General features: G+C 39.3%; 1 protein-coding gene across 4 annotated transcripts in view; it reads right to left on the bottom strand.

The window, feature by feature from the left end:
* DOCK11 (dedicator of cytokinesis 11) overlaps positions 1-27,519 on the bottom strand; it is a 189,349-nt gene that overhangs the window by 42,752 nt on the left and 119,078 nt on the right. For 3 of the 4 annotated variants that reach the window (XM_032618688.1, XM_032618686.1, XM_032618687.1), the window contains 9 exons: positions 25,225-25,341; positions 23,428-23,503; positions 22,745-22,854; positions 20,816-20,927; positions 15,580-15,646; positions 14,160-14,207; positions 12,687-12,829; positions 11,316-11,431; positions 9,017-9,154 (listed from right to left, as the gene is read on the bottom strand). In XM_032618688.1, coding sequence (XP_032474579.1) covers positions 9,017-9,154; positions 11,316-11,431; positions 12,687-12,829; positions 14,160-14,207; positions 15,580-15,646; positions 20,816-20,927; positions 22,745-22,854; positions 23,428-23,503; positions 25,225-25,341 — 927 coding nt within the window. Of the gene's footprint in view, positions 1-9,016; positions 9,155-11,315; positions 11,432-12,686; positions 12,830-14,159; positions 14,208-15,579; positions 15,647-19,394; positions 19,474-20,815; positions 20,928-22,744; positions 22,855-23,427; positions 23,504-25,224; positions 25,342-27,519 lie in introns of those variants that run through there. The other variant, XR_004347927.1, reaches the window with a different exon arrangement.

The following is a 27,519-nucleotide window of genomic DNA, read 5'->3' as shown; positions in this document are numbered from 1 at the left end:
CTTATTGGACCACTCTGTACTGCATAATAATGCTGAAACTCTTTTCTCCTGTGGCTTCCATGATATCCTTCTCTCCTGCCTTTTTTCCTGCTTCTGTGACCGCTCCCTCTCATCTCCTCTATAGATTCCTCTTCCATCCCCTTCTATGTTGTTTTTCTCCCTACATTCCAGCTAAACTGGGCCTTGCAGTTCCCAGAACCTCAAGCTCTATCCCAACTCCAGGCCTTTGCACGCTTGTGCTTCTCCCTAGAATGTTCCTCCTTACGCTTTTCAAACAGCTGGCGCCTTTTCATATTTCAGGTCTCATTTTAAAAGTGACAAACCTATCGAAAGTAAGGTAACTCCCACAAATCATTATTCTCTATCTCAACACCTCGGTTCCTTCCTAGAATTTGTGACAATTACTGTTTTATTTACTTGTTTATTTTCTGCCCCACCCTCCTTACCCACTGAAAGCTTCATGAAGGCAGAGACTGGGCTTCCAGGCTACTTTTTTTTTTTTTTTTTGCGGTACGCGGGCCTCTCACTGTTGTGGCCACTCCCGTTGAGGAGCACAGGCTCCGGACACGCAGGCTCAGCAGCCATGGCTCACAGGCCTAGCCGCTCCGCGGCATGTGGGGTCTTCCCGGACCGGGGCACGAACCCATGTCGCCTGCATCGGCAGGCGGACTCTCAACCACCGCGCCACCAGGGAAGCCCCAGGCTACTTTTTAAAGAGATTTTCCCCCACCCGCAACAGTTTTCTTAATAAAAATCTAATTATGGTGCTTTCATGCTCCCTGATACCTAAAAGATGAAGTCTAACTCCTAAGATGAGGACATAATCATCTGGTCCCCATCGACCTCTTCAGTCTCATCTCTTGCTGAGTCCATACTAAATCCTAACTCCAGTGCTGCAGAGAAACTTTTGCTAAATTAGTGTTTCCCGTCCTTCTCCTGTTCACCCTCAGCTCTCTGTATAGACTTCTTTTAGACTAATGGTATTTGTGGATGTGCATCAATGTGTGTGTGTGTTCCCCTCTCCTGGACAGTAAGCCCTCATACTGTATCCCTGAAACAAGATCTGACATCAGTAAGTACCTACCCAGTAACTGTTCGTTAAATGAATTATTTCTGAATCTCTTTCCCTTAGTTTCTCGTAACATGCTTGCACTGAACTCAGTTTTCCATTTATTTCTTTATCCAAAAAACTATTAGAGAGAGGACTGGAGTTGGCGGCGTGAACACAGCCTGCAGGGAGTTAGTGCACCACAGCTAGCTGGGAGGGAGTCCGGGTAAAAGTCTGGACCTGCCGAAGAGGCAAGAGACGTTTTCTTCCCTCTTTGTTTCCTGGTGCGCAAGGAGAGCGGATTAAGAGCGCTGCTTAAAGGAGCTCCAGAGACGGGCACGAGCCGCGGCTAAAAGCGCGGACCCCAGGGACGGGCATGAGACGCTAAAGCTGCTGCCGCCGCCACCAAGAAGCCTGTGTGCGAGTACAGGTCACTCTCCATACCTCCCTTCCGGGGAGCCTGTGCAGCCCGCCACTGCCAGAGTCCCGGGATCCAGGGACAACTCTCCCGGGAGAACGCACGACGTGCCTCAGGCTGGTGCAATGTCACGCAGGCCTCTGCCGCCGCAGGCTCGCCCCGCACACCGTGCCCCTCCCTCCCCCCTGGCCTGAGTGAGCCAGAGCCCCCGAATCAGCGGCTCCTTTAACCCCGTCCTGTCTGAGCAAGGAACAGACGCCCGCAGGTGACCTACAAGTAGAGGCGGGGCCAAATCCAAAGCTGAGCCCCTGGGAGCTGTGAGAACAAAGAAGAGAAAGGGAAATCTCTCCCAGCAGCCTCAGAAGCAGCGGATTAAAGCTCCACAACCAACTTGATGTACCCTGCATCTGTGGAATACGTGAATAGACAACGAATCATCCCGAATTAAGGAGGTGGGCTTTGAGAGCAAGATTTATGATTTCTTCCCCTTTTCCTCCTTTTGTGAGTGTGTATGTGTATGCTTCTGTGTGAGATTATGTCTGTATAGCTTTGCTTCCACCATTTGTCCTAGGGTTCTATCCGTCCGTTTTTTTTGTTTGTTTGTTTTCTTCTTAAAAAATATTTTTTCTTAATAATTGTTTTTTATTTTAATAACTTTATTTTATTTTACTTACTTTATCTTCTTTCTTTCTTTCTTTCCTTCCCTCCTCCCTCCCTCTCTCTCTCTTTCTTTCTTTCTTTCTACTTTTTCTCCCTTTTATTCAGAGCCGTGTGGATGAAAGGCTCTTGGTGCTGCAGCCAGGAGTCAGAGCTGTGCCTCTGAGGTGGGAGAGCCAACTTCAGGACACTGGTCCACAAGAGAGCTCCCAGCTCCACACAGTATCAAATGGCGAAAATCTCCCAGAGATCTCCCGTCTCAACACCAGCACCCAGCTTCACTCAACGACCAGAAAGCTACAGTGCAGGACACCATATACCAAACAACTAGCAAGACAGGAACACAACCCCACCCATTAGCAGAGAGGCTGCCTAAAATCATATTAAGTCCACAGATACCCCAAAACACAGCACCAGACGTGGACCTGCCCACCAGACAGACAAGATACAGCCTCATCCACCAGAACACAGGCACTAGTCCCCTCCACCAGGAAGCCTACACAACCCACTGAACCAACTTTAGCCACTGGGGACAGACACCAAAAGCAACAGGAACTACGAACCTGCAGCCTGCAAAAAGGAGACCCCAAACACAGTAAGATAAGCAACATGAGAAGACAGAAAAACACACAGCAGATGAAGGAGCAAGATAAAAACCCACCAGACCTAACAAATGAAGAGGAAATAGGCAGTCTACCTGAAAAAGAATTCAGAATAATGATAGTAAAGATGATCCAAAATCTTGGAAATAGAATAGACAAAATGCAAGAAACATTTAACAGGGACCTAGAAGAATTAAGAGGAAACAAGCAACGATGAACAACGCAATAAATGAAATTAAAAATACTCTAGACGGGATCAATAGCAGAATAACTGAGGCAGAAGAACGGATAAGTGACCCGAAGATAAAATAGTGGAAATAACTACTGCAGAGCAGAATAAAGAAAAAAGAATGAAAAGAACTGAGGACAGTCTCAGAGACCTCTGGGACAACATTAAATGCACCAACATTTGAATTATAGGGGTTCCAGAAGAAGATGAGAAAAAGAAAGGGACTGAGAAAATATTTGAAGGGATTATAGTTGAAAACTTCCCTAATATGGGAAAGGAAATAGTTAATCAAGTCCAGGAAGCACAGAGAGTCCCATACAGGATAAATCCAAGGAGAAATACGCCAAGACACATATTAATCAAACTGTCAAAAATTAAATACAAAGAAACCATATTAAAAGCAGCAAGAGAAAAACAACAAATAACACACAAGGGAATCCCCATAAGGTTAACAGCTGATCTCTCAGCAGAGACTGTGCAAGCCAGAAGGGACTGGCAGGACATACTCAAAGTGATGAAGGAGAAAAACCTGCAACCAAGATTACTCTACCTAACAAGGATCTCATTCAGATTTGATGGAGAAATTAAAACCTTTACAGACAAGCAAAAGTTGAGAAAGTTCAGCACCACCAAACCAGCTTTACAACAAATGCTAAAGGAACTTCTCTAGGGAAGAAACACAAGAGAAGGAAAAGACCTACAAGAACGAACCCAAAACAATTAAGAAAATGGAAATAGGAACATACATATCAATAATTACCTCAAATGTAAATGGACTAAATGCTCCCACCAAAAGACAAAGATTGGCTGAAGGGATACAAAAACAAGACCCATATATATGCTGTCCACAAGAGACCCACTTCAGACCTAGAGACACATACAGACTGAAAGTGAGGGGATGGAAAAAGATATTCCATGCAAATGGAAACCAAAAGAAAGCTGGAGTAGCAATTCTCATCAGACAAAATAGACTTTAAAATAAAGACTATTGGAAGAGACAAAGAAGGACACTACATAATGATCAAGGGATCGATCCAAGAAGAAGATATAACAACTGTAAATATTTATGCACCCAACACAGGAACACCTCAGTACATAAGGCAAATGCTAACAGCCATAAAAGGGGAAATAGACAGTAACACATTCATAGTAGGGGACTTTAACACCCCCCTTTCACCAATGGACAGATCATCCAAAATGAAAATAAATAAGGAAACACAAGCTTTAAATGATACATTAAACAAGATGGACTTAATTGACATTTATAGGACATTCCATCCAAAAGCAACAGAATACACATTTTTCTCAAGTGCTCATGGAACATTCTCCAGGATAGATCATATCTTGGGTCACAAATCAAGCCTTGATAAATTTAAGAAAACTGAAATTGTATCAAGTATCTTTTCCGACCACAACGCTATGAGACTAGACATCAATTACAGGAAAAGATCTGTAAAAAATATAAATACATGGAGGCTAAGCAATACACTACTTAATAACGAAGTGATCACTGAAGAAACCAAAGAGGAAATCAAAAAATACCTAGAAACAAATGACAATGGAGACACGACGACCCACAACCTATGGGATGCAGCAATAGCAGTTCTAAGGGGGAAGTTTATAGCAATACAACCCTAGCTTAAGAAACAGGAAACATCTCGAATAAACAACCTAACCTTGCACCTAAAGCAATTAGAGAAAGAAGAACAAAAAAACCCCAAAGTTAGCAGAAGGAAAGAAATCATAAAAATCAGATCAGAAATAAATGAAGAAGAAATGAAGGAAACGATAGCAAAGATCAATAAAACTAAAAGCTGGTTCCTTGAGAAGATAAACAAAATTGATAAACCATTAAAAAAAGGGAGAAGACTCAAATCAACAGAATTAGAAACGAAAAAGGAGAAGTAACAACTGACACTGCAGAAATACAAAAGATCGTGAGAGATTACTACAAGCAATTCTATGCCAATAAAATGGACAACCTGGAAGAAATGGACAAATTCTTAGAAATGCACAACCTGCCAACACTGAATCAGGAAGAAATAGAAAATATGAACAGACCAATCACAAGCACTGAAATTGAACCTGTGATTAAAAATCTTCCAACAAACAAACGCCCAGGACCAGATGGCTTCACAGGCGAATTCTATCAAACATTTAGAGAAGACATAACACCTACCCTCCTCGAACTCTTCCAAAATATAGCAGAGGGAGGAACATTCCCAAACTCATTCTACAAGGCCACCATCACCTTGATACCAAAACCAGACAAGGATGTCACAAAGAAAGAAAACTACAGGCCAATATCACTGATGAACAAAGATGCAAAAATCCTCAACAAAATAGTAGCAAACAGAATCCAACAGCACATTAAAAGGATCATACACCATGATCAAGTGGAGTTTATCCCAGGAATGCAAGGATTCTTCAATATACGCAAATCAATGTGATACACCATATTAACAAATTGAAGAATAAAAACCGTATGATCATCTCAGTAGATGCAGAGAAAGCTTTCGACAAAATTCAACACTCATTTATGATAAAAACCCTGCAGAAGGTAGGCATAGAGGAAACTTTCCTCAACATAATAAAGGCCATATATGACAAACCCACAGCCAACATCGTCCTCAAAGGTGAAAAACTGAAAGCATTTCCACTAAGATCAGGAACAAGACAAGGCTGCCCACTCTCACCACTCTTATTCAACATAGTTTTGGACGTTTTAGCCACAGCAATCAGAGAAGAAAAGGAAATAAAAGGAATCCAAATCAGATAAGAAGAAGTAAAGCTGTCACTGTTTGCAGATGACATGATACTATACATAGAGAATCCTAAAGATGCTACCAGAAAACTACTAGAGCTAATCAATGAATTTGGTAAAGTAGCAGGATACAAAACTAATGCACAGAAATCTCTGGCATTCCTATACACTAATGATGAAAAATCTGAAAGTGAAATCAAGAAAACACTCCCATTTACCACTGCAACAAAAAGAATAAAATATCTAGGAATAAACCTACCTATGGAGACAAAAGACCTGTATGCAGAAAATTATAAGACACTGAGGAAAGAAATTAAAGATGATACAAACAGATGGAGAGATATACCATGTTTTGCATTGGAAGAATCAACGTTGTGAAAATGACTCTACTACCCAAAGCAATCTATAGATTCAATGCAATCCCTATCAAACCACCACTGGCATTTTCCACAGAACTAGAACAAAAAATGTCACAATTTGCATGGAAACACAAAAGACCCCGAACAGCCAAAGCAATCCTGAGAACGAAAAATGAAGCTGGAGGAATCAGGCTCCCTGACTTCAGCCTATACTACAAAGCTACAGTACTGAAGACAGTACGGTACTAGCACAAAAACAGAAAGATAGATCAATGGAACAGGATAGAAAGCCTAGAGATAAACCCACGCACATATGGTCACCTTATCTTTGATAAAGGAGGCAGGAATGCACCGTGGAGAAAGGACAGCCTCTTCAATAAGTGGTGCTGGGAAAACTGGACACGTACATGTAAAAGTATGAGATTAGATCACTCCCTAATCCATACACAAAAATAAGCTCAAAATGGATTAAAGACCTAAATGTAAGGCCAGAAACTATCAAACTCTTAGAGGAAAACACAGGAAGAACACTCTATGACATAAATCACAGCAAGAGCCTTTTTGACCCACCTCCTAGAGAAATGGAAATTAAAACAAAAATAAACAAATGGGACCTAATGCAACTTCAAAGCTTTTGCACAGCAAAGGAAACCATAAATAAGACCAAAAGACAACCCTCAGAATGGGAGAAAATATTTGCAAATGAAGCAACTGACAAAGGATTAATCTCCAAAATTTATAAGCCGCTCATGCAGCTCAATAACAAAAGAACAAACAACCCAATCCAAAAATGGGCTGAAGACCTAAGCAGACATTTCTCCAAAGAAGATATACAGACTGCCAACAAACACATGAAAGAATGCTCAACATCATTAATCATTAGAGAAATGCAAATCAAAACTACAGTGAGATATCATCTCACACCAGTCAGAATGGCCATCATCAAAAAATCTAGAAACAATAAATGCTGGAGAGGGTGTGGAGAAAAGGGAACACTCTTGCACTGCTGGTGGGAATGTGAATTGGTACAGCCACTGTGGAGAACAGTATGGAGGTTCCTTAAAAAAACTACAAATAGAACTACCATATGACCCAGCAATCCCACTACTGGGCATATACCCTGAGAAAACCATAATTCAAAAAGAGTCATGTACCAAAATGCTCATTGCAGCTCTATTTACAATAGCCCGGAGATGGAAACAACCTAAGTGTCCATCATCGGATGAATGGATAAAGAAGATGCGGCACATATATACAATGGAATATCACTCAGCCATAAAAAGAAACGAAATTGAGCTATTTGTAATGAGGGATGGACCTAGAGTCTGTCATACAGAGTGAAGTAAGTCAGAAGGAGAAAGACAAATACCGTATGCTAACACATATATATGGAATTTAAGAAAAAAAATGTCATGAAGAACCTAGGGGTAAGGCAGGAATAAAGACACAGACCTACTAGAGAATGGACTTGAGGATATGTGGAGGGGGAAGGGTAAGCTGTGACAAAGCGAGAGAGAGGCATGGACATATATACACTGCCAAACGTAAAACAGATAGCTGGGGGGGCAGCAGCCGCATAGCACAGGGAGATCAGCTCGGTGCTTTGTGACCACCTAGAGGGGTGGGATAGGGAGGGTGGGAGGGAGGGAGACGCAAGAGGTAAGAGATATGGGAACATATGTATATGTATAACTGATTCACTTTGCTTTAAAGCAGAAACTAACACACCATTGTAAAGCAATTATACTCCAATAAAGATGTTAAAAAATTGTATTAAACAATGGCTATTTAGAGCTTCCCTGGTGGCGTAGCGGTTAATAATCTGCCTCTCAATGCAGGGGACACGGGTTCAAGCCCTGGTCCGGGAAGATTCCACATGCCGCGGAGCAACGAAGCCCCTGTGCCACAACTACTGAGCCTGCGCTCTAGAGCCTGCGAGTCACAGCTACTGAGCCCACGTGCCACAACTCCTGAAGCCCACACACATGGAGCCCATGTTCCGCAACAAGAGAAGCCACCGCAATGAGAAGCCCACTCACCACAACGAAGAGTAGCCCCTGCTCGCCGCAACTAGAGAAAGCCCGCGTGCAGCAACAAAGACCCAACGCAGCCAAAAATTTAAAAATTTTTAAAAAAAGAATGTCAATTTAAAAATAAACCTTCAAGATCACCTAATTTTTATATCAATTAAACCCTTTAAGTTGCCATACAAATAATGACAAAAAAGTTTTCCATGCTCAGCTATCCTATTACAAAAATCGGTTAACTGAATTTGTCTTGTTGGAGTTACACATACTAGAGTGGAGGCCTAGACTGTGCCTTTCCCTGATTTTAACTCCATCTTGGTTCCTGATGCTTTTAAGTATGTTTAAAAGCTATCAAAACCAGATGAGAAATAAATCTTGCTATCTGTTTCAGTCATATTTATTCCTAAAAGCCTAGTCTGAAGTTTTAGTTTAGATGAGGTAAATGGCCTGAACATTTAGAGCCCACGGATACAATTCGCACTGAAAGGAAGGATTCATTCATCTGAACATGTATTGAGTGCCTACAATTTGCAAGATATCATACAAGGCCCTGGGGTTATAAGACTTGGTCTCTGCTTTCAAAGTGCTTGTACATGAGTACCCTTACAGCTTATGTATCTTCAGCATGACAATACTTTAAAAAGAAGCAAAAGAGAAGAAAAACTGGCAGTTGGTAATTTTAAAATGATACTCTTCAGAAAGGGATGACAGGACAAAATAAAAAGCATGTGCTGATTTTAGGGAATGCCTGGTCAGGCTCTCTTTACGTATTTTGCTGTTCTAATATTTACAAAGGTAGGATTTAATGGCTTCCTTATCTGAGGTTTGGAGAGGTCTTCGCAATGATCCCTGTTCCCCTTTCCTTCTTGCTATGAAGCAAGGCCACTCGCAGCCACAAAGCTCTGCTCTTACCTTACTAATGAAAGCTCGCAGTGAGGCAAAGACATGTTTCAGCGACACTTCAGATTGCCCATTTTTAAGAAAAGCAAGATGAATATCAAATACTTTTTTCATTAACGGGTTGTGGCCATCATTATTTAAAAGTTGGCTCTACAAAACATGAAGAAAAAATTTGCAGAAATAGTTTATGCCGCTCCCCCCAGAATGAGAGAACAGGCTTTACCAACAACCTGTTTATCAAACCACTGCTTGAAAAGTAACAATAAAAAGTTTAACATAATCTAAAATCATCTGTGCCATCTTTCAACTTGGAAATCTCAAAATACTATATAAACTACATCTATACTTAATTCCATAATTTTAAATAGATGAAAAAAAATCTTTTTCCAGTATAACACAGCAAATACAGAACTAGTATGGGAAGAGTATTTTCTATTAACCTAACCATATTGCTCCTCAATTCAGAAATCAGTAAATTAAAAATGGATACAAGGTAACCAGCCTTTGTATTTCTCTTAAGGAAAACATCAATTCCATTTTAAAAGTCTATTATCTAATTTGCTCTTAAATGTACGTTTAGTATAAGATATCTTTAGCCACTGGTGACAAATTAAAACCTCTATGAGTAGAGATAATAACAGGGATCACAATTGAACAGACTACGTAAATTGTTTAAATGTTCCTTGCAAATAGAGATATAAGAGAAACAACAAATTGTAGAGAAATATCTATTGGTTTCTGAAACTTTAAAAAAAAAATGCATTGGTTAACACCTCCAGTCCTGCTCTATCCCTCAAGAAACTAATTACCAGGTTACAACTTGGCCAAAAATAACAACAACGAACCAAAACAATATGCAAACCTGTAACAGATTTAATGGTAACCTTGATAGCCAGAATCCCTGAATGGTGTTTGATATTTCTGTTAGTCTGCTTCTAATAAGCATGGGGTAGTGGTTAGAAGCATGGACTCTTGTGATAACTGGCCTAGATCAGAATCCTGATTCTGCTAACTAACCACCTATGTGACATTAACTTCCCTGTGAGCCTCAGTTTCCTCATTTTAAAATGGGAAAAATAACAGTATTTATATCACGAAGCTAGTGTGAGGATTAAAGGTGAGTTCACATTTGTACTTTTAAGTTTATTAAGGTATAATTTACATAGCACAAAATTTACCTATTTTAAGTACATGATTCAATTATTTTTGGTAAATTTCCAGGGTTTCACAACCATTACAACCCAATCACTCCCATCATCTCAAAAAGATCCTTGGTGCCCATTTGCAGTCCTCTTTTCCACCTCCAGACCCACGACAAAAAAGTGGGTTAATATTTCTAAAGCACTTAGGATAGTGCCTGACATCTACCAAGAGATGTATGTTAAACAAATGAGAAGTATTTGGATAGGAGGAAAGAATACAATGCAAACCTTGAGACCAAATGTCTTACTTACTGGCACAATAAAAAATGAGTTTGGGCTGCATTTTAATCAGAACTTAATACTTCATAAAGGGATTTTGCAGCCTATTTCTTATTAGTATCTAATTCAGTTTTCCCTGATAAGCCTCTTTGAAAAGCACAGGCCAGGTTTCCATAGTAAATCCAGAGGGCTGAAGCAATTAACTGAATTACTTAGAGAAGGGGGGAAGAAAAGAAAAAAAATCTGTATAACTCAGACGAAAAGCCAGCAAGAGTTTTCAATTTTGAGTTCTCCCACTACTGTTACCCTTCATTATAGTTATACAGTCTTTACTTTTCAAAGCACTCTCACATCCATTATCTCATTTTACACCTTCAACAACCCTGCAAGATCATTGCTTTTAATTTCTTCTTCTTCTTATTTTTTTTTAATCCTAGCAATGATGATTTGTATCGAGAGGCAAGCATCTGAGAGAAACCACCAGGCACCTGACGAGGGAAGCCAGCCAGCCGGCCTGCCTGGACATCATCTGGCTTGACAAGATACCTCATCACAACGGGCGTTTGGATAAACTGACTCAATCATAATTTGGGCTAAAAATTACTGGATATTTTCATAAAAGTGTGAAAGAAAACTGTTTTTTAAACAGAAAAATAAAAGAGAAGGGAAATTCAGGGCAAATTAGTCCAATCCTCTCATTTTATGGATGTGGCACACGAGTCTCAGTGATTTCCCAAGGTCACACAGGAGCCAAACTAGGTCTGCCATCCAAGTTTCCCGACTGCTCACTGGGGGCTTTTATACTATACTAAGCTTCGTCTGACTAATTAGTTTTTGCATAATATTTTCTTTGCAATGATACCGACTGAGTTCTAACTCTTCATGTTTACCTTGAAGCACTGGGTGAAAAATGATATGGTATCTAGTACTGTTAGGGAAACTTCAGTAGCAGTATTGCCTTCAAGAAGTGCCTGATGGAAAATGTCTGCTTCAGTTGTTGCAGAACCTGGGATTTAAAAAAAAAAGAAAATTAAAACTGCCCAACACAGAGATTCACATAACAGTTTTGAATGATCTTCTCCTCCAAAGACTCAGAGAGAGAGACAAACACAAAGAAAGCAGGCTTTCAATGCCTGCAGACTTAATGAGTTTCACTGTATTTACTCCTTAATCAAATATGGTCTGGGTTAATCAATTCCACTAATTTTTACTTCAGCTCTGTATCAACAGCTCTGCAACAAATAATTAGGTGCCCACTTCTTTGGAGACAAGATTTCAGTGATGAACTATGGTGACGTAACCAGGAAATAACGCAGGAGGCATTTTAGGCTGTGCTGTTAATTATGTGTGCAAAAATGAGAAACTCATAGAAATGCAGCTACATTACGTACAGTGGCGCCCTACGGCCAGATGTTTTCAATGATGCCAATGGTATGAGACGTTTCTAAATCAGGAGGAAAACAAAGCATCTGGGCCAACTGAAATACATAGGTTCGTTATACTGATATTTTTACAAGTGACAAAGAGCAAAGCTGAAGGCTGTAAGACTTGCATTTTTAAAAGTCTTGACTCTATTAGCTCAGGTCCACCTGCTCAAGACATTTGTTTTTATTATTAGCCCTATCGCAAAGCCAGTTCTGCTGGCTTCCTTTTATGCAATCCCCAAAGGACTGTGTGGAAATGAACGTTTATCTCACTCTTTGACTTTTTTATTAATATTTGCTCCTCAGAGGATAGCTTCCATTTATATAACCCTGTAGCTTCCTCCTTGTCCTATTCGACTTGTCAGTACTTCAACCCGTGTGAAATACATCTTTGTCAAAATACTATTTACAGTTCTTTGATTTCTGCGGTCAGCTCAGCATGGATAATCCCTTAAGATCACTGAATGAAAAATAGGAACTCTAAACAAATATTATACATACTATTATATTAAGATGCCGTTATCTGCATTAAAGTAGGAATAAAGGATATCGAATGTAAAATAATATAAGAACAATAATTCAAAGGGAAAATTAACTTCCTTGATATTGAACTAAGAAAAAAACCCATCATTACCTAAAATTGCTGAAAAGTCCATGCATATCTTATCATATATTCACATATGATGAAACGACTGTTCATAAACAGAGATATGCAATTGTATCTATGTATGGGAAATGATTACCAATTGTATTGGAGATTTAAGCCAGTACTTCTTTAAGATTAAATAGTATTAATATCTGTTTCAAATGGGTACCCTACACACATTTTTCACTTACTGTGATTAAGTGTAAATGAACTTTCCAGGCTACTAAGATGCTGAAGCCGGGCCTGCATTATTCCTGATCTGTTTCGAAGAGCTGGCATGGTTTGCGATTTTCGGTCTATTCCAAAGTGTTTTGACATCCAGGCATCATGCACCCTAAAATAAATGTTAAAGTTAGGAAATGGAGCACTCTGAGAATACATCTCAACGTTAGATTTTTTAAACTAATAAATGACTAGGTTTCCACATAAACACTGTGTTATGCTCAGTATTTACTTGGCTTCAGTGAGGCATCACTGGAAATTGTATGAAGTTTAATGTATATTTAAAATAGTTTATACTATACGAATACAAGTAAGGACTTCAGAGGGAGTTTCTTACTTCCCTTCTTCTGCTCAAAAATATCAGAGTAAAGTGGACAACACTCCAATAAGATCCAGTCTTTTCTCAGGAGGTAAGGAAAGGCAAGAGTCAGAGAAAACAGTGAGAGGGATACTAGGAGTTGACGTAAGGTGGAAGAATTCCTGGTGTTAGATGTTTAAGAATGAGTGCCTATCTAATCTGTTTCTGGATCCAAGTTAAACTTGGAGCAGAAATTTTTACTCTATAAACATGTCTATTTGCACATTTTTCTTTGTTTTCCTGTAATTTTAAGGTTCCACTAAAAAAAATTACAACCGGGTAATACAGGAACTAAGGAAGAAAAAGAGTTTGTCTATCCTCTAATAAACATAGAGGGCGGGTCAGCAGAATCTTAGAGGTTAAGGTTCATGGTGGTAGTTACCATACTAGGTCTAAACCAGTTCCCAGTGCTGGGAAGACAGTGGAACTCATCCCTTGAATTATTAGGATGTTCCAGAGACTCAGCAATAAACCCCATCCAAACAGCCTCTTTAATTTTTGGAAGTGCCATGGAATTTACTTAAAAAAAGGATTCTATTTGAGTTCCTTTAATGACTAACTCTACCCCTGAAATATATCTTATTGAAATAAGTAATCTTTTCCTTACAGTTCCTCAAACATTTTCTTAAGTATTTATTTCACTAAGACTTACACAGCAAAAAGAAGAAATAAATAATATATAGTGCATGTCCCAATTGCTGTTGGGGATTTCTATTCACGTTAGTAACTGAGGTGAGTACTGACAGGTTGTAGATAAAAGTACAGATCTTACAGTTGTCCTCACTTTATGATTTCCTGCCTTCCCCTTGATCTAGCCCTTTCTCACATCCTTCAGAAGAGACAAGCATCTGTTCTAGGATTAGAGCAGAAACTCTGCATATCAGTCTAACTATTACCCTCTGGAAAACTTAAAAAATGTTCACATCAGATTAATTTCAACTTTGAGTTGACACGCATTAAATAAATCATGGGTATCTTAGTGTCAACTCAAAATGAATCATCTAGGTTATACATGGCATAATTAAGACTGCCCTCTGTTGGAAGAGAAGAAAAAAAGTGGAAATTGCAGTGCTATGGGAATTACCTTGCTATGTTTCTTTTCCCCATATATCTAAAGTGAAACAAACATACTCTAGAAAGAAAAACAATAGCATGTTAGTAAGATATTACCATACTTTGCATTTTAACAAGTAATATTTGAAAATTCATGTGTCACAAAGAACGACCCATTTAAAATCATATTACAATAATGCTTCGGTATACAAAAATAAATATACAAATAACTACTTGCCATATTATATCTTTCTACATTTATTTGCTACAATTACATCAACACCAAAAAGCTCCATGTCTTCATATACAATTCTAATGACATATTTTTTTAAAAAACCGTCAATGCAAATCATCCCTTGTACTTTATAGTGTGTATCACACCAAAGGTCTCTAGCACAGTCAGTTAACACCTAAAAAGGTTCTTAAGCAATTGGGGCAATTGCTATATTTTTTATAATGGCATTAAAATACTTTCTAGCATGGAAAATCTCAAACACATACAAAAGTAAAGAGGACAGCAAACTAAATCCCACATACCCAGCACCCACCAGCTTCAACAATTATCAACTCATGGCCATTCTTAACTTATACCCCAAACAGGTCCCATGCTCTCCCTCCACACTCCCTACCGCCTTTATTTTTTTAAAGTAAATCCCCAACATCATATAGTTTCATTAGTAAACATTTCAGTATAATTAGAGTAGTTTCTTTAATCATAACTTTTATTTGCTGACATCTTCTGCAAAATTTTGAAAGACTTTACTAAGTTTTTATGCATAGATTACCCTCTCTGTGTTTCGGTAGACACACACGATATCATATATGTGTACTATTTGTTTAGAAATTTCTTACATTTCATTCTAATTTTTCTTTTAGCTTTCAATAATGACGTAAAAATAGCTCAGCATACAATATAGGATAATTTCCAACCTCCACCTAGGAAAAAGGCTAGATTTTTTTCCCTAAGGACCTTGCAATGGAGATATATATATATATATATATATATATATATATATATGGAAATATATATATATATATGCATTTCTGAAGTGAGTAGAATTACTCAGCTCTACATAAGAGTACAAATTCTAAATTCCAACATTTAAGCTGCTCCATTAAGCCAGCATCTGCTCTAAATGAATGATCTAGGACAGCTGATGCCACTTCCAGTTTTCCGGATCACAGAAAGACTCCTGATGGTCTGCAAGGATGCACTATTATTAGCTAGAGTTTTCTATAATATCACAAGTATTTCATCTCCATGTTTTTCTTCTATCTATGTGTGAAGAACCTGTATATCAGCCTCTAAACTATCAAAATAGTTTAACATTTCCTACATTATTGTCAAATATGCTGTTGAAAACAGAAAGGGGGTAATATTTTATTATGTATAAAAATTAAGCTCCCAAAAATAAGAGGAAATTTTATGAAAATAAGTTAATATAACTTACTCTAGAAGTATAAGGATGTTTATGAGCTCCTGAGGAGATACTTTATTCCAGTAAGTTAAGAGTGTATCTGAAAATGGAATGAATAAAGTGTTACATCTTGAGATAGCATAGATCTTACAGCAAATAGCGCAGTGAACTCCAAAGTACCAATAACTTAGTTTCAGCAACCATTAACTCACAGCCAATTCTGTCTCATCTATATCCTCTCCTCCTATCTCATCTCACTGCCCAATACCCACACTGTATTCTTTTGAATTAATCCCAAATATACCTTTTAATCTGTAACTATTTCAACTTCAACAATTATTTTTATGTATTTTATAAATGTTCTTTTGGATGGCTTATCATCCCTGAAGACAGAGGAAGGGAAGTTGACCTGGGATTTTTAATAAGCTTCCTAAAGTTTTATGCAAGATGGTGCGTTTAAGTACACTTTTCGGAAGGTAGGGTCAAGCACCTTCGCCTGCTACTCAAAGGGCTCTGCGAACCAAACAGTCTGAGAACTTTAAACTTTAGAGGAAGAGACTGATAACTTTCTTTTTCCTCTTTGCCTTCGGATTATCAACCTTGAAGTCCTGGCAATATACAAACATACACACACATTAATGGAACAACTATTTCAGATATAAATGTCCCTTAAACCTATCACACATACTTCTCTTTGGAGCTGTTCCTTTTTTTTTTAACTTCAAAAACACTCATGGAGACATTTTTAAAAAGAAAAACATTGCCCTCACTTAACCTTCCATTCCTTTTTTATCCTGTTCAGATATAGCTAATGGTGTCAGCAGGTCCACTTCTAAATTTAAAAACCTGCTAGGGATCGCAAAAGTAGGCAATGACGGGACTTCCCCGGTGGCGCAGTGGTTGAGGGTCCGCCTGCTGATGCAGGGGACACGGGTTCGTGCCCCGGTCCGGGAAGATCCCACGTGCCACGGAGCGGCTGGGCCCGTGAGCCATGGCCGCTGAGCCTGCGCTCCGCAACGAGAGAGGCCACAACAGTGAGAGGCCCGCGCACCGCAAAAAAAAAAAAGTAGGCAATGACGTAATGGCCTGCCCCCGCAAGAGCCCCTGAAGATAGGGATGGACGACTAGGTAATGTTGGCTAAACGGAGGGGTGACAGGGAGGGAAGAGTGTGTGGCTTTTGACTTTATTTCCCCAATTTACTCAAGACCATGAGTACTGATAGTTTTCAACGTTTATAAAATACTGATCATCAGGAATAAGATGCTAACGTAAGGTCAAATTAGATTTGTTTCAAAAATAAAGTGAGCGCTGACTTCCGGTCCACCCCTCCGCCTTCGGGCTCCCTTCCGGCTCAGAGCAGCATGGCTCTCCCAGAAGTCACCGCGTTTCCGGTCTCTCCGGCCTCTCGCTACAGGCCAGCTCGCCCGCGTCATCTTCTGCGCACCAGCTCTTCCCGCCAAAAGGAGGCTCAGGTCTCCTTTCCGCCGCCAAACCGGGCCCTTCTGTCTACCCCCGAGCCATCCTCGCACCGGCCTTGTGCTCTGAAGCCTCTTCGCAGGTGTGTAGATGGCGTGAAAGTCTCGTCCGGTTCGCGGCCTAGCTCTAGTCAGCAGCCCTTCCGCCATTTTGCCGGCGGCGGTTTGTCCCCACTGTTTCCCAGTCCCAGTCAGGGAGACGAGATGCAGGTGGGCAACGTGGGTGGAGGAGACAAGGAAGGTGGCCAGAGCTCTCCCGCAGGAGATAAAATGCAGGTTAGCGTCAGTGATTTGTCTTCTGACGCTTTTAAAAAAGCCTGGCTAACACTGAAAGAGCTCCATGACAAGGAGCTACGCCGTCTCCAGGGGAAACTAACCAGTCTGAGGAAAGAGCGATTGGCAGATAGAAGGCAGTTGGGCTCCAGAGCCAAAATTAAAGAGTTGATGGAGCAACGGAATATCCTGAATGTCACCATCAATGACCTGCAACATAAGTTACGCTCCAAAGTATGTGACCGCTGTTCAGTGAACGAAATATACAGGAAGATGCTACAGAAAGAATATGACCATATCCAAAAACAAAATATGAAGCTTATTGCTGAGCTCACAGAAGAAAGGAATAAATTAAAAGAAGAAAATAAACGGCTTTATGCAAGACTAAAACTGAAGGAGCAACAGCTTTATCCTTCTAGTTCTGATAGTGATGACGACTTCATTCCTCGCACTCAAAAGACGGGGCTAGTTTTTTCAGTCAGGAACCCTCCACCCACATTTCAGATACATCCGCCCTTCAGACCGGTAACGCAATCAAATACCGAACAGATGAAATCTGGAGACAAAAAGGAACAGCAACAGCAGCAACAGAGTTCCGAGCTTCCAATTCCATTTTATAGTAAGGACCCCTCTGTGGTGCCAGAGGTGGTGCCAGAGAGCCCTCTGGAGAGTTCCTCTAACAGCAGCAAGCCTCCCACAGGAAGGAGTGCCAGCCAGAAGTCACCTGCAAGTCTTCCTTTAACATCTGCACCTGGCGCTCAAGGGGAGCATGCATTTCAAGGTGACTTCAGCCGTCCTGAGGACAGGCTTGGCAGTACACAAAAGAAACCGATCTTCACACAGAAGAGCTCCACACAAAAGCGTAGAGCTCAGAGTTGCTTCTCTTGGAGCCCTTCCAGTGTTTCTGCGGGAGAAAACCCACCTACTCCATTAGTGCCTGCAACTGCAGACCCACCTACTCCATTAGCGCCTGAAACTGCAGACCCACCTACTCCATTAGCGCCTGCAACTTCAGATGAATATACGCTTGATACGCTTGATGATGCTAACTTATTTCGTCTAACACAGAGAAAGGGAAGGCCCCCTTCATATCTATTTCCTTTTGACTATACATCTTGTGGGAAAAGATCAGCGACTCGTCTTTCTCAACAGAAAACTGGATTTTCGGTGAGAGAGAGCTGTAGCCAGACACCTTCCAATGAAGAGGTGACTGTGAGGAAGCATACTGCTGAATCTGCAGGTGCAGCTGGTGCTGATAAGCCACAAGGTGAGACCCAGATTTCCACTTTGGGGTCTACAATAAAGAGAAAAGCCAGAGTGCAGCCAGGAAGAAGGAAGTAGCTTTCCCTCTTCCTTTCTCTTAAGGAGACTGCTTTTCTTTTCCAAGAGAACAGTCTTGCTGTCAATTCAGACTGTGTAATTGATAACCCCTGACTCTGATACACTTCTCAGAATATAATATACAAAGCAATAAGACCTACACAAAAGTTGGGCAAATGACTAAGACTTTGAAACAGTGAATTATTGCCAGTTAATAAATTCCAGCTACAGAGAAGGAAACTCGTTCTTCAGAATCCCTGTGCTTTGATATGAAAGTGTAGGGTCTACCATCTTTTTGCTGAAATTAAGTTGCTACTGTTTATGACTGTAAGAGTTCAACATTTAAATGCATATAGAGTAACGAAAGTGAAGTGAAATATTTACTGGACTTGAGTGAAATACTTACTGGACTTGAGTGAAATATTTACTGGACTTGACAAGGTAACTAGAATACATTCATTGAGAAGAAGCAAGAAGCAGATATTCTTTGGAATAAAATGAATATGACTTGCAGCATGACTTTACATTTACAAAAGATAAAGAGGTGTGACTGTAAGACAAGGGGGACTATGAAGTTCTCAAGAAACAAAGCATTTATGGTTTTACCCATGACATGTAAAAAGCAGCCAGTGGCTTGTCACTGGTTAACACTGTATGTGGCATGTGGGCATGTGGGTGTGTGTGCACACGTGTACTGGGGTGGAGGAGAGGAGAACTAGTCAACGATGCATCTCCCTCTCCTCCTTCCTTCTCTCTCCCCCTACCACCCTCCTCCTTACTTTCCCTGGGCTGTGGTGGTATTCAACTACTTTTTTCTTTTTCTTTCCAGTTTTTTGTTTTCCATGTTGCCTCTTGGGCCTTAAAAAAAAAAAAAAGACAAATTTATTGAGTGAATTCATGTGCCATAAAACTCACCCATTTAATACAGTAGTTTATGGTACATTTAAAAACTTATAAAACAGCCACAGTTTTAGAATATTTTCATTTTAGAATATTTTCATCACCCTAAAAAAAAAACCCATACATATTAGCAGTCACTTTCTATACTCCCCCATTTTTCACCTTGTGGGGGGAGAAAAACAGTGAGCTGTGGCTGTAGTTATTAACTGATCTGTTATCTCCTGGAATGAAGTACCACCAGAGTTGAAAATGATTTCCCTTTACTGTTTTCTTTCCCCAAACATGGAGGCTTATCACATAGCCTCAATAATCTTTGATGTTTACTCTAAATCGTACATTCTTAGAACTTGAAGATTCTAGTTATTTAAACCTGTTTTATTAATATACTTTAGAATTAACCATTCACATCTAGCTTTTGATTTGTTTCAATGTTTCTAGTGAGTTAACTATCAACTTATTTTATGTTTTTATGCTGCCTTATTACAAAAAAAGATTTAATATTTACTAAAAAAGAAATAAAAAAATAGAAAATAAGTAAAACTTAACCACTGTATTATGATGATCAGAAGCCAGGTGCTTTTATGTTCTTCATTCCTGCTTACTTTTTTTTTTTTTTTTTTTGAGCAAAAACAGAAAAGGAAGAAAGGGGAGGGAATTGTGTAAACAAATGTGGTATTGGGAATAAGATTTTCCTTCCAGAGGACATGCAGTTTACGAAAATCCTTTGGTTATATTTTATCATATAATGTAAAGAGGAAATGGTAATACTAGTTAATAATACAATTGTACACCAGGGAAAAAAGAACAGAGCCTGGAAAAGAACCTGACACCATGCAAAACTGTATAATGGTACTGCAAAAGATAACAATGACATTCCTTACCCTCAAAGAACCCTTCCTGTCTTTTTGTTTGCTTCTGATTTTCCAAATCCTGGGTCAAATAAAAGCTAAAGTGTTAACTATGGCACTGGTTATTGTTATTTTTTTCTGTTTACGTTGGTCATTTAATGCATTATATGCTCTGCATGAAAAAAATGTTTAGCACTTCTAAAACTATTGCCTCACTTTAGAAACTAATCTTTAAATCAAAAAAAAAAGTTATTTCAAAGAATCAAACTTGTATGACCGAAATGAACCTATTTTAAGTTAAAATATGGGAACATTCTAAGGTCAGAGTCTTCAAAGTTCTGTTTCTAACGTGCATGTGTTCTACATGCAGATGATGGTCAAATATTTGTTGCATGAACTTGTAAACCTGTGAGGGTGGAGTACAGTCCACGATTAATATGCTGGTAACTCACCTTCAGAAATCATCTTTACTATGTACAAATAGCACATCAAGAGGCTTCTGATTTCATACTGATCCAATCGGTTATACTGAGATACACTACTCCTTGCAGAACTCTGCCGAGTCTGTAATACAAAGATAGGACTTTTCTGAAACAATATTGGTACTGTAGCTTCCCATAGCCTTTAACTCAATAACTGTTTTAACCATTAGTCCTGTTTGGGAAAATTCTAAGCATAAATCCAAATTTTATATCACATTTGGAAGGTAAATGGGCTGACTCTTCTTTGCTACTGTACCTAATGATATCACTGGAAATTACCTTGCAGTCTTCATCAAGATATAGCCATGAATATACTGTGTATGTTTCATTCCCATAGGTCCTGTGTTTTAGTAAGAAAACATTTTGAATAATCATATGGGGCTATTCCAGGAAAAAACAGCTTTTACGTCAAGGAGAAACTTAAACTAAGGTACATCGAAGCATAAGAAGCATTTTAAACTCTTTAACTTCAGTCTCTCCTTAGAGTTTATTAAAATCCAACGTCTAAATAATAGGTCAGAAAATCTATCTTAAAAGGGGGGCTTAATGACATTACAAGATAATTTTACTAAGGAGGACCCAGTAATACTTCAAAATTAGAGCCTCTACAAAGTAGTGATGTTCCTATTATTTAGTGACTTTTGTTAAAATATCAGTTAAATATGACAAGATCTGACTTATTTGGGGATTTGTATGAATACAGCAATGACAGTCTCCTAACGAATGTACCCTTGTTAGAAACCAATACTTTCAGCTGAGCTAACCTGGGCTGGGGATATATATTTACTAATCTAGGACTCACCAAGAACTTCTACCTGGAGCAAAGCATCTAGGTCCTGAACGCTTGCTAGCTGTGTGGCTACTGGCAAGTCATTTAACCTCTTTGTCCTTTATGTGTCTTACCTATGACAGTGTCTGTTGTCTTAATTCTAAATGGTGTGAAATAAGAACCTTTATGATTAAATTACTAACTATGCAAAGACTCAGTGGAGTATATAGTCCAGTGGTTCTCAAGGGGTGGTTCCCAACCAGCAGCATCAGCATCACCTGGGAACTTAGAAATACAAATGAGCAAGCCCCCAGACTGACGGAAACAGAAATTCTGGGGATGAGGCTCAGCTATCCATTTTTATAAAGTCCCCCAGATGCACCCTAAGAATGCCATGATCTAGGAGAAAAAGTGCCGGAATTAGAAAACCTGGGTTCAGGCCTGGCCCTGCCATAGTTGTGTGGTTGTCCTAAGTCACAATCCCAGTTTTAATTTGTAAATTGAGAGTTGGAATTTATTATTTTTATGGACCCTTCTAACACTAATTCTATATGATTCTCTGATTTTACGCAGCAGCGTGACAAGGCTTTACTGGTCTAAAGTGAGGTTTCTCTGTCTCAAGGCAGACATATCCCAAACTTCAATGTCAGTCTTGAAATAATTTGATAGAAGAGTTAGAGAATATATTGTGATCAAGTGATTCTGGGATGCTGAGATCATCCATTTGGGGACCTAATTTTTCTTCTCCCATGTTAATGTCATTACTCTATTACAAAAGAATACAAAGCTGAATCCTGCCAGGGAGTGATTTAAGTGACAAGGTACATTAGGCATTTTAAACTTGAACCTTCCCTCTCTAGAACAGGTTTACAGAGTGCTAGGGTTAAAGGAGGTATTCAAAGTTGGAACTCTTAAAGATGAATGCCTTATCCTCTATAAACAGTTTTAAAATATCCAAGTAGCAGCTGCCAGGATAGGAAGGAACTGCTACAACATCCAAGCATTATGGGATGCTTTTTAAAGATCCAGTACAGACTACAGGAGAGTAGAGAGACCCCTATTTGCATAAAAAGAAAGACTGCTGTAGCTTAACACATCACTAGGGTTATCCTATATATTTAGGTTCTTACATTTTCACCAGTGCTGCCCTGATCTGGAAATCCTGTTGCTCCTTCTGGGATGAGGGAACCTCTCGAATCTTCCCTCTTGATTCCATGTCCATTTTGAAAAGATCCATAAGCTGGAAAAAAGCCAAGTCCTTGTTAGCAACAGGAGGAACTGTCAAAAATATTTTTTAAAACTAAGCACTGGGTTAATTTAAGTAAAGACATATTTTAGGAAATAGATCTTGGTCATCTAAAATGTGAAGTTTATATATTACATCAAAACACCATAAGAAGCCAAATAAAGGGTAAGCATTTTTTTTCCTTGAAACACTTTAACGTGTATGAAACTACAAGAAATTCCTTGCAAGTCATAAAATAAAGGCAAACAATTAGATAATTTTATAGATAAGGAAGTTTGGCCCAGAAAAAGGAAGTGTCTTGTCCAGGACTGGAGACAGATGATTGGAAACCAGTGTTTTTCTCATTATCCTTTATTTCCTTAGTATACTAAGCTAAATTTTATACAAGCTGAGACAAGGAAACCTAAGCAAAGAAATGTGGCTGCAAGTGTAAGATTTTAATTAAACTTTAGTAGAGATTGTGCTATGTATAGTTTTTATTATGAAATATTTCAAAAATACAGAGACGTATAGGGTACATTTCTAAACAGCCATGCCACGTATAATCTTTAAAGGACTTTTAATTACCGGTGTCTTTGTCAGTGCTCAGACTCCCTCTACTTGTAGGTGAAGCGAAGCCACATGCAAACTCATCCCTGGATGCCTGTAACACAGTGTGATACCTCTGTCATTTAAATACATTTGTACACTAGGATAAGAAATCGGAATTAACAATGAGATGGTACCCTAATTTTAAACAAAGCTCACTGTGAAAGTCTAAACCACGTATCAGTATTGGTGTTTAGGGGACATCTCTTTTAAAAATGGATCCTGGGGGCTTCCCTGGTGGTGCTGGTACCGTGAGCCATGGCCGCTGGGCCTGCGCTCCGCAACGGGAGTGGCCACAGCAGTGAGAGGCCTGCGTACCACACACACAAAAAAGAAAATGGATCCTGGTACACTGTTACAACCATGACCTCTGGCAAAGTGACACAACTCTAGGTGGCTGGTAAAAGCTGCAACTGGTGTGATCTAAACATGATTCCATTCTCCTCCTTGAAGCAAGGGCAATACTAGAAGGAGAGGCGTGACCAGAGGCCCTACATGATCTTGAGTTGCAAAAGAAAGAACAGGTAAGTAAAATATTTCCAAATATCACTGTCAAATGTTGCGGAGTAAGCATAAGCATGAGTAACTGTGCTTGTGAAGAAAGGCTTGCTTGCCACCCAGGTAAGTGATATAGCGTCCACAGTTAGCTGATTTACATAATTGGGAGGTACAGGCAATCAAGTGAGGCTTAAAAGCAGCTTTCTCAGGAACCCAGGGTAGGCTTGACAAATCTATGGACATTTATTATGGGGAATTTCCAAAGGAAGCTGTAAAGGACACAGTTTCACCTGCCACCCAACAATGTGACTTGGCTACTGAACATGTGAAGGTGATCTTGGGCCAGACAGAACGTGGAGTGGGGGTGGGGCAGGAGTTATTAGTCGCACTGGACAGACTGTAAAGTATACACCACATTTTAAAATGGCAACTGGTAAAATGGAGCATGTCCAGAAGACTCCAACCAAGAAATGTAAAGGGTTTGAAACAACAAATGATGAAGTGGAGATATCTGGCCTGAAGAAAAATTTAGAAGGGACATGTGTGAAGGGGTATCACGTGGAGGTAGAAACGGATGTGTTCTATGTATCACTAGAAGGCAAAACTCGGACCAGTGGATAGAAAATCTTGTAGATCTAATGTGAGAAGGAAAGTTTTAATTACTACTATGGCAAAACGTTCTTTTGCCAAGTGGAAGACTGATCACCTCCAAAGTTCCTTTCAACTCTAAGATTCTAAGGGGAGAAAAAAGCACAGGGAGAAAAAAGCACAGACCAACTGTGATGAGTTAAAAGCCACTCATCAGGAAGTGCTGAAAGGAGGCTGTCAAAGAGAAGGAGAAGCAAAGGAATACAGTTTAATCCCTGGTGCCTAATATTTTGCAAAGTGAATGTTTCGTTCAGTTTTCCGGTTGAATAAATATATGAAGGCATGTAACAGCAGCAAATCTTAAAAAGAAAACACTGAGCACAGAGGATTCTCGGTGTTCTCTTGGACCTCGTTACTCAAAGTATGGTCCTTAGACGAGAAAGAGCCAAGAGCCTGTTTGAAACGCATAATCTCAAGCTCCACCCCAGGGCTACTACATTAGAATCGCTGTCTTCATTCCCCAGGTGACCCATATGCACATTAAGATTTGAGAAGCACTGCTCCAGGAAAAAGTATAAATTTAAAATGTTGTAAAAGGTGCACTATTGAGACCATACAGCGTATGACCCTAATTCTGAATACAGTCAATAAAACAGGATAAAATGCCAATAGAAACACACTACTACTTACAGAATTAGGCATGGCTGCACAAGAATACAAGGTATCTCGACCTGCTAATCGCTGTATATTTTCCAAAAGCAGTCCAACAAATGGGAGGTACAATTGTGCTATTTTGGCTTGTTGGTTCTGAAAAATAATTATCAAAAGCTTAATAGATATATAATATGCCTGTATTACAAATAAAGTTGGCTCCATCTGTCCGTTTAAACACTAAAAGCAAGCTAATATCCGTAACAAATTAGTGAAGCATGAGTCTATTTATACTCATAGTCTCTAACTGCCACACCACTCTGTTGGTATTTGAATTTATATACAATAGAGTCGAAGCACATCCCTCAAACATCACTACATAACAGGCAAAAGTTTATTTTTTTTTTAATAGCAGATCATATTAGTCCTGCTCTTTAACTCCAGCGAGGGTTGAGTTTGATGAGAGCAGGGATCCTGTCTGTCTTGTTCACTGCTTCATCCCCAGTGCCTGGGCACATAGTATATGGTCAATATACATTAGCTGAATGAATGAATGAATAGATGGAAGAAGTAAAAAAATGGTGAATTACTGTATTCATTCAAGAAATATGTCTTTGCTTTGAGTAAAGCTGCAATTAAAATTACGTGATCTTGGCCCCCTAAATCAATTATACAACTTGGGAGATTGATATATTTGTAAATATGCAAGTGAAGCTGGCCACTGGTCATCTTAATGAATGTGGTACCTCTTATACGAATTTATTTATTGCTTTTCTCAGCTATAGACATTCCTCACCAGATATGTACATACATTCAAATCAGCCAAACCAGTGGTTGTGATGGCACGAGAGTTGCCCTCCATACTTTAGGACTTTGGGAGGTTTGTCTGTAGACTTAGATAAGGCCTCTAGGGTACAATGGTTAACCTATAGAATACAGATCAATAGTGTCTCATAGTTCCATTTACTCTTGAAATTGAACAATTTTTCATATGTTAATTGTCCATTTGTACTTCCTCTTTTATGAGTTTCAGGACCTCTTAACAGACCTACTTCTAATACGCAACCCTAATCAGTAATGGTCTCTATCGCTAGGAGATTCTGGTTCAGTAGGTCTGGGCTGGGTCCCAGGAATCTGCCCCAGATGGTGCTGATGTGCACTGAGGTTTGAGAACCACTGATCTAGTTCAATATCCTGCTCAAGGCAGGAACAGCCCTTACCTGCATCCTTGACAGACGGTTAGTTTTTAAACTTCTTAAACACTCCAGCCCTTTCAGAGGTTCTGTTAGAAAAATCCTTTAGCAGTTAAGTTCTACCTGCTAGTTGTAGCCCACTTCCACTTTACGTGGCAACCCTTTAAATACTTGGAGACAATTACCACAAATTGTCTTAATTCACTCTTCACAAGGCTAAATAGCTGTTACTACTTTCCTTTATTCTTCACATGGCTTTGATTTCAAGAGTTTCCACCACCATCATCACCCTTTCTCGGCAGTTCTCTAATTTTCCAGGGTCCCACTTAAGATTTGAGAGGCAGTATAGTCTAGTGGTTAAGAGCACAGATTTTGAATTTTAGACACATGAATTCCAGCTCTCCCGTTACTAGTTACTTGATTGTGATCAAGTCACAACCACAGTTTTCTCTTTAGTAAGATGGGGATAATAACAGTGACATTAATTCATGTAAGCTAATGTTTAAAACAGTGCCTGGCATATAGTGAGTCCTCAATAAATTTTAGCTACTATTATTAATATTATAGCTTCTAGATGGGAATTCATTTTAGTTCTGATAGTGAATGATCACTAGGGAAGGAGATACTACTACACCTTTCTCAGGTGAACAGGAACACAGGAAAGCATGCAGTCAGGGCAAATATATTAAAAGTTTTGTCTGCACAAAAGACAGAAAACCATCTAAGAATCTATTAACAGAAGACAGTTTAGATAAACAGAATAAGGTATATCCATATGATGGAATACTATGCAGATTTAAAATAAATACAGATCAAATCTTCAGGCTACATTGTTAAATGACAAAAGAAAAATGCATAATGGTTTCTATTATATATTTATATATATACATGTATATAGCATACTGGCTTGTGCGTGCATAAAATAGAAGTTTATATAAGAAACTGATAACAGTAGTTGCTCCTGGAGAGATGAATTGAGGCATGGAGGTAAGGAATGGGAGAGAGGCATTTTGATTCTTTTTTTTTAACATGTGTGTAAGATTACCATAAAAAAAAAAAGAAAAACAATCTGCCCACAGTCCAAGCAGAAATTGCAATTCTTAGGAGTCAACATCACTTGCAGTGGTACAGGAACTAATAC

The sequence above is a fragment of the Phocoena sinus genome, chromosome X (assembly GCF_008692025.1).
Source record: "Phocoena sinus isolate mPhoSin1 chromosome X, mPhoSin1.pri, whole genome shotgun sequence".
Lineage (NCBI taxonomy): Eukaryota > Metazoa > Chordata > Mammalia > Artiodactyla > Phocoenidae > Phocoena > Phocoena sinus.
Note: the sequence above shows the minus strand (reverse complement) of the source record. Positions and strands in the feature narration are given on the sequence as shown.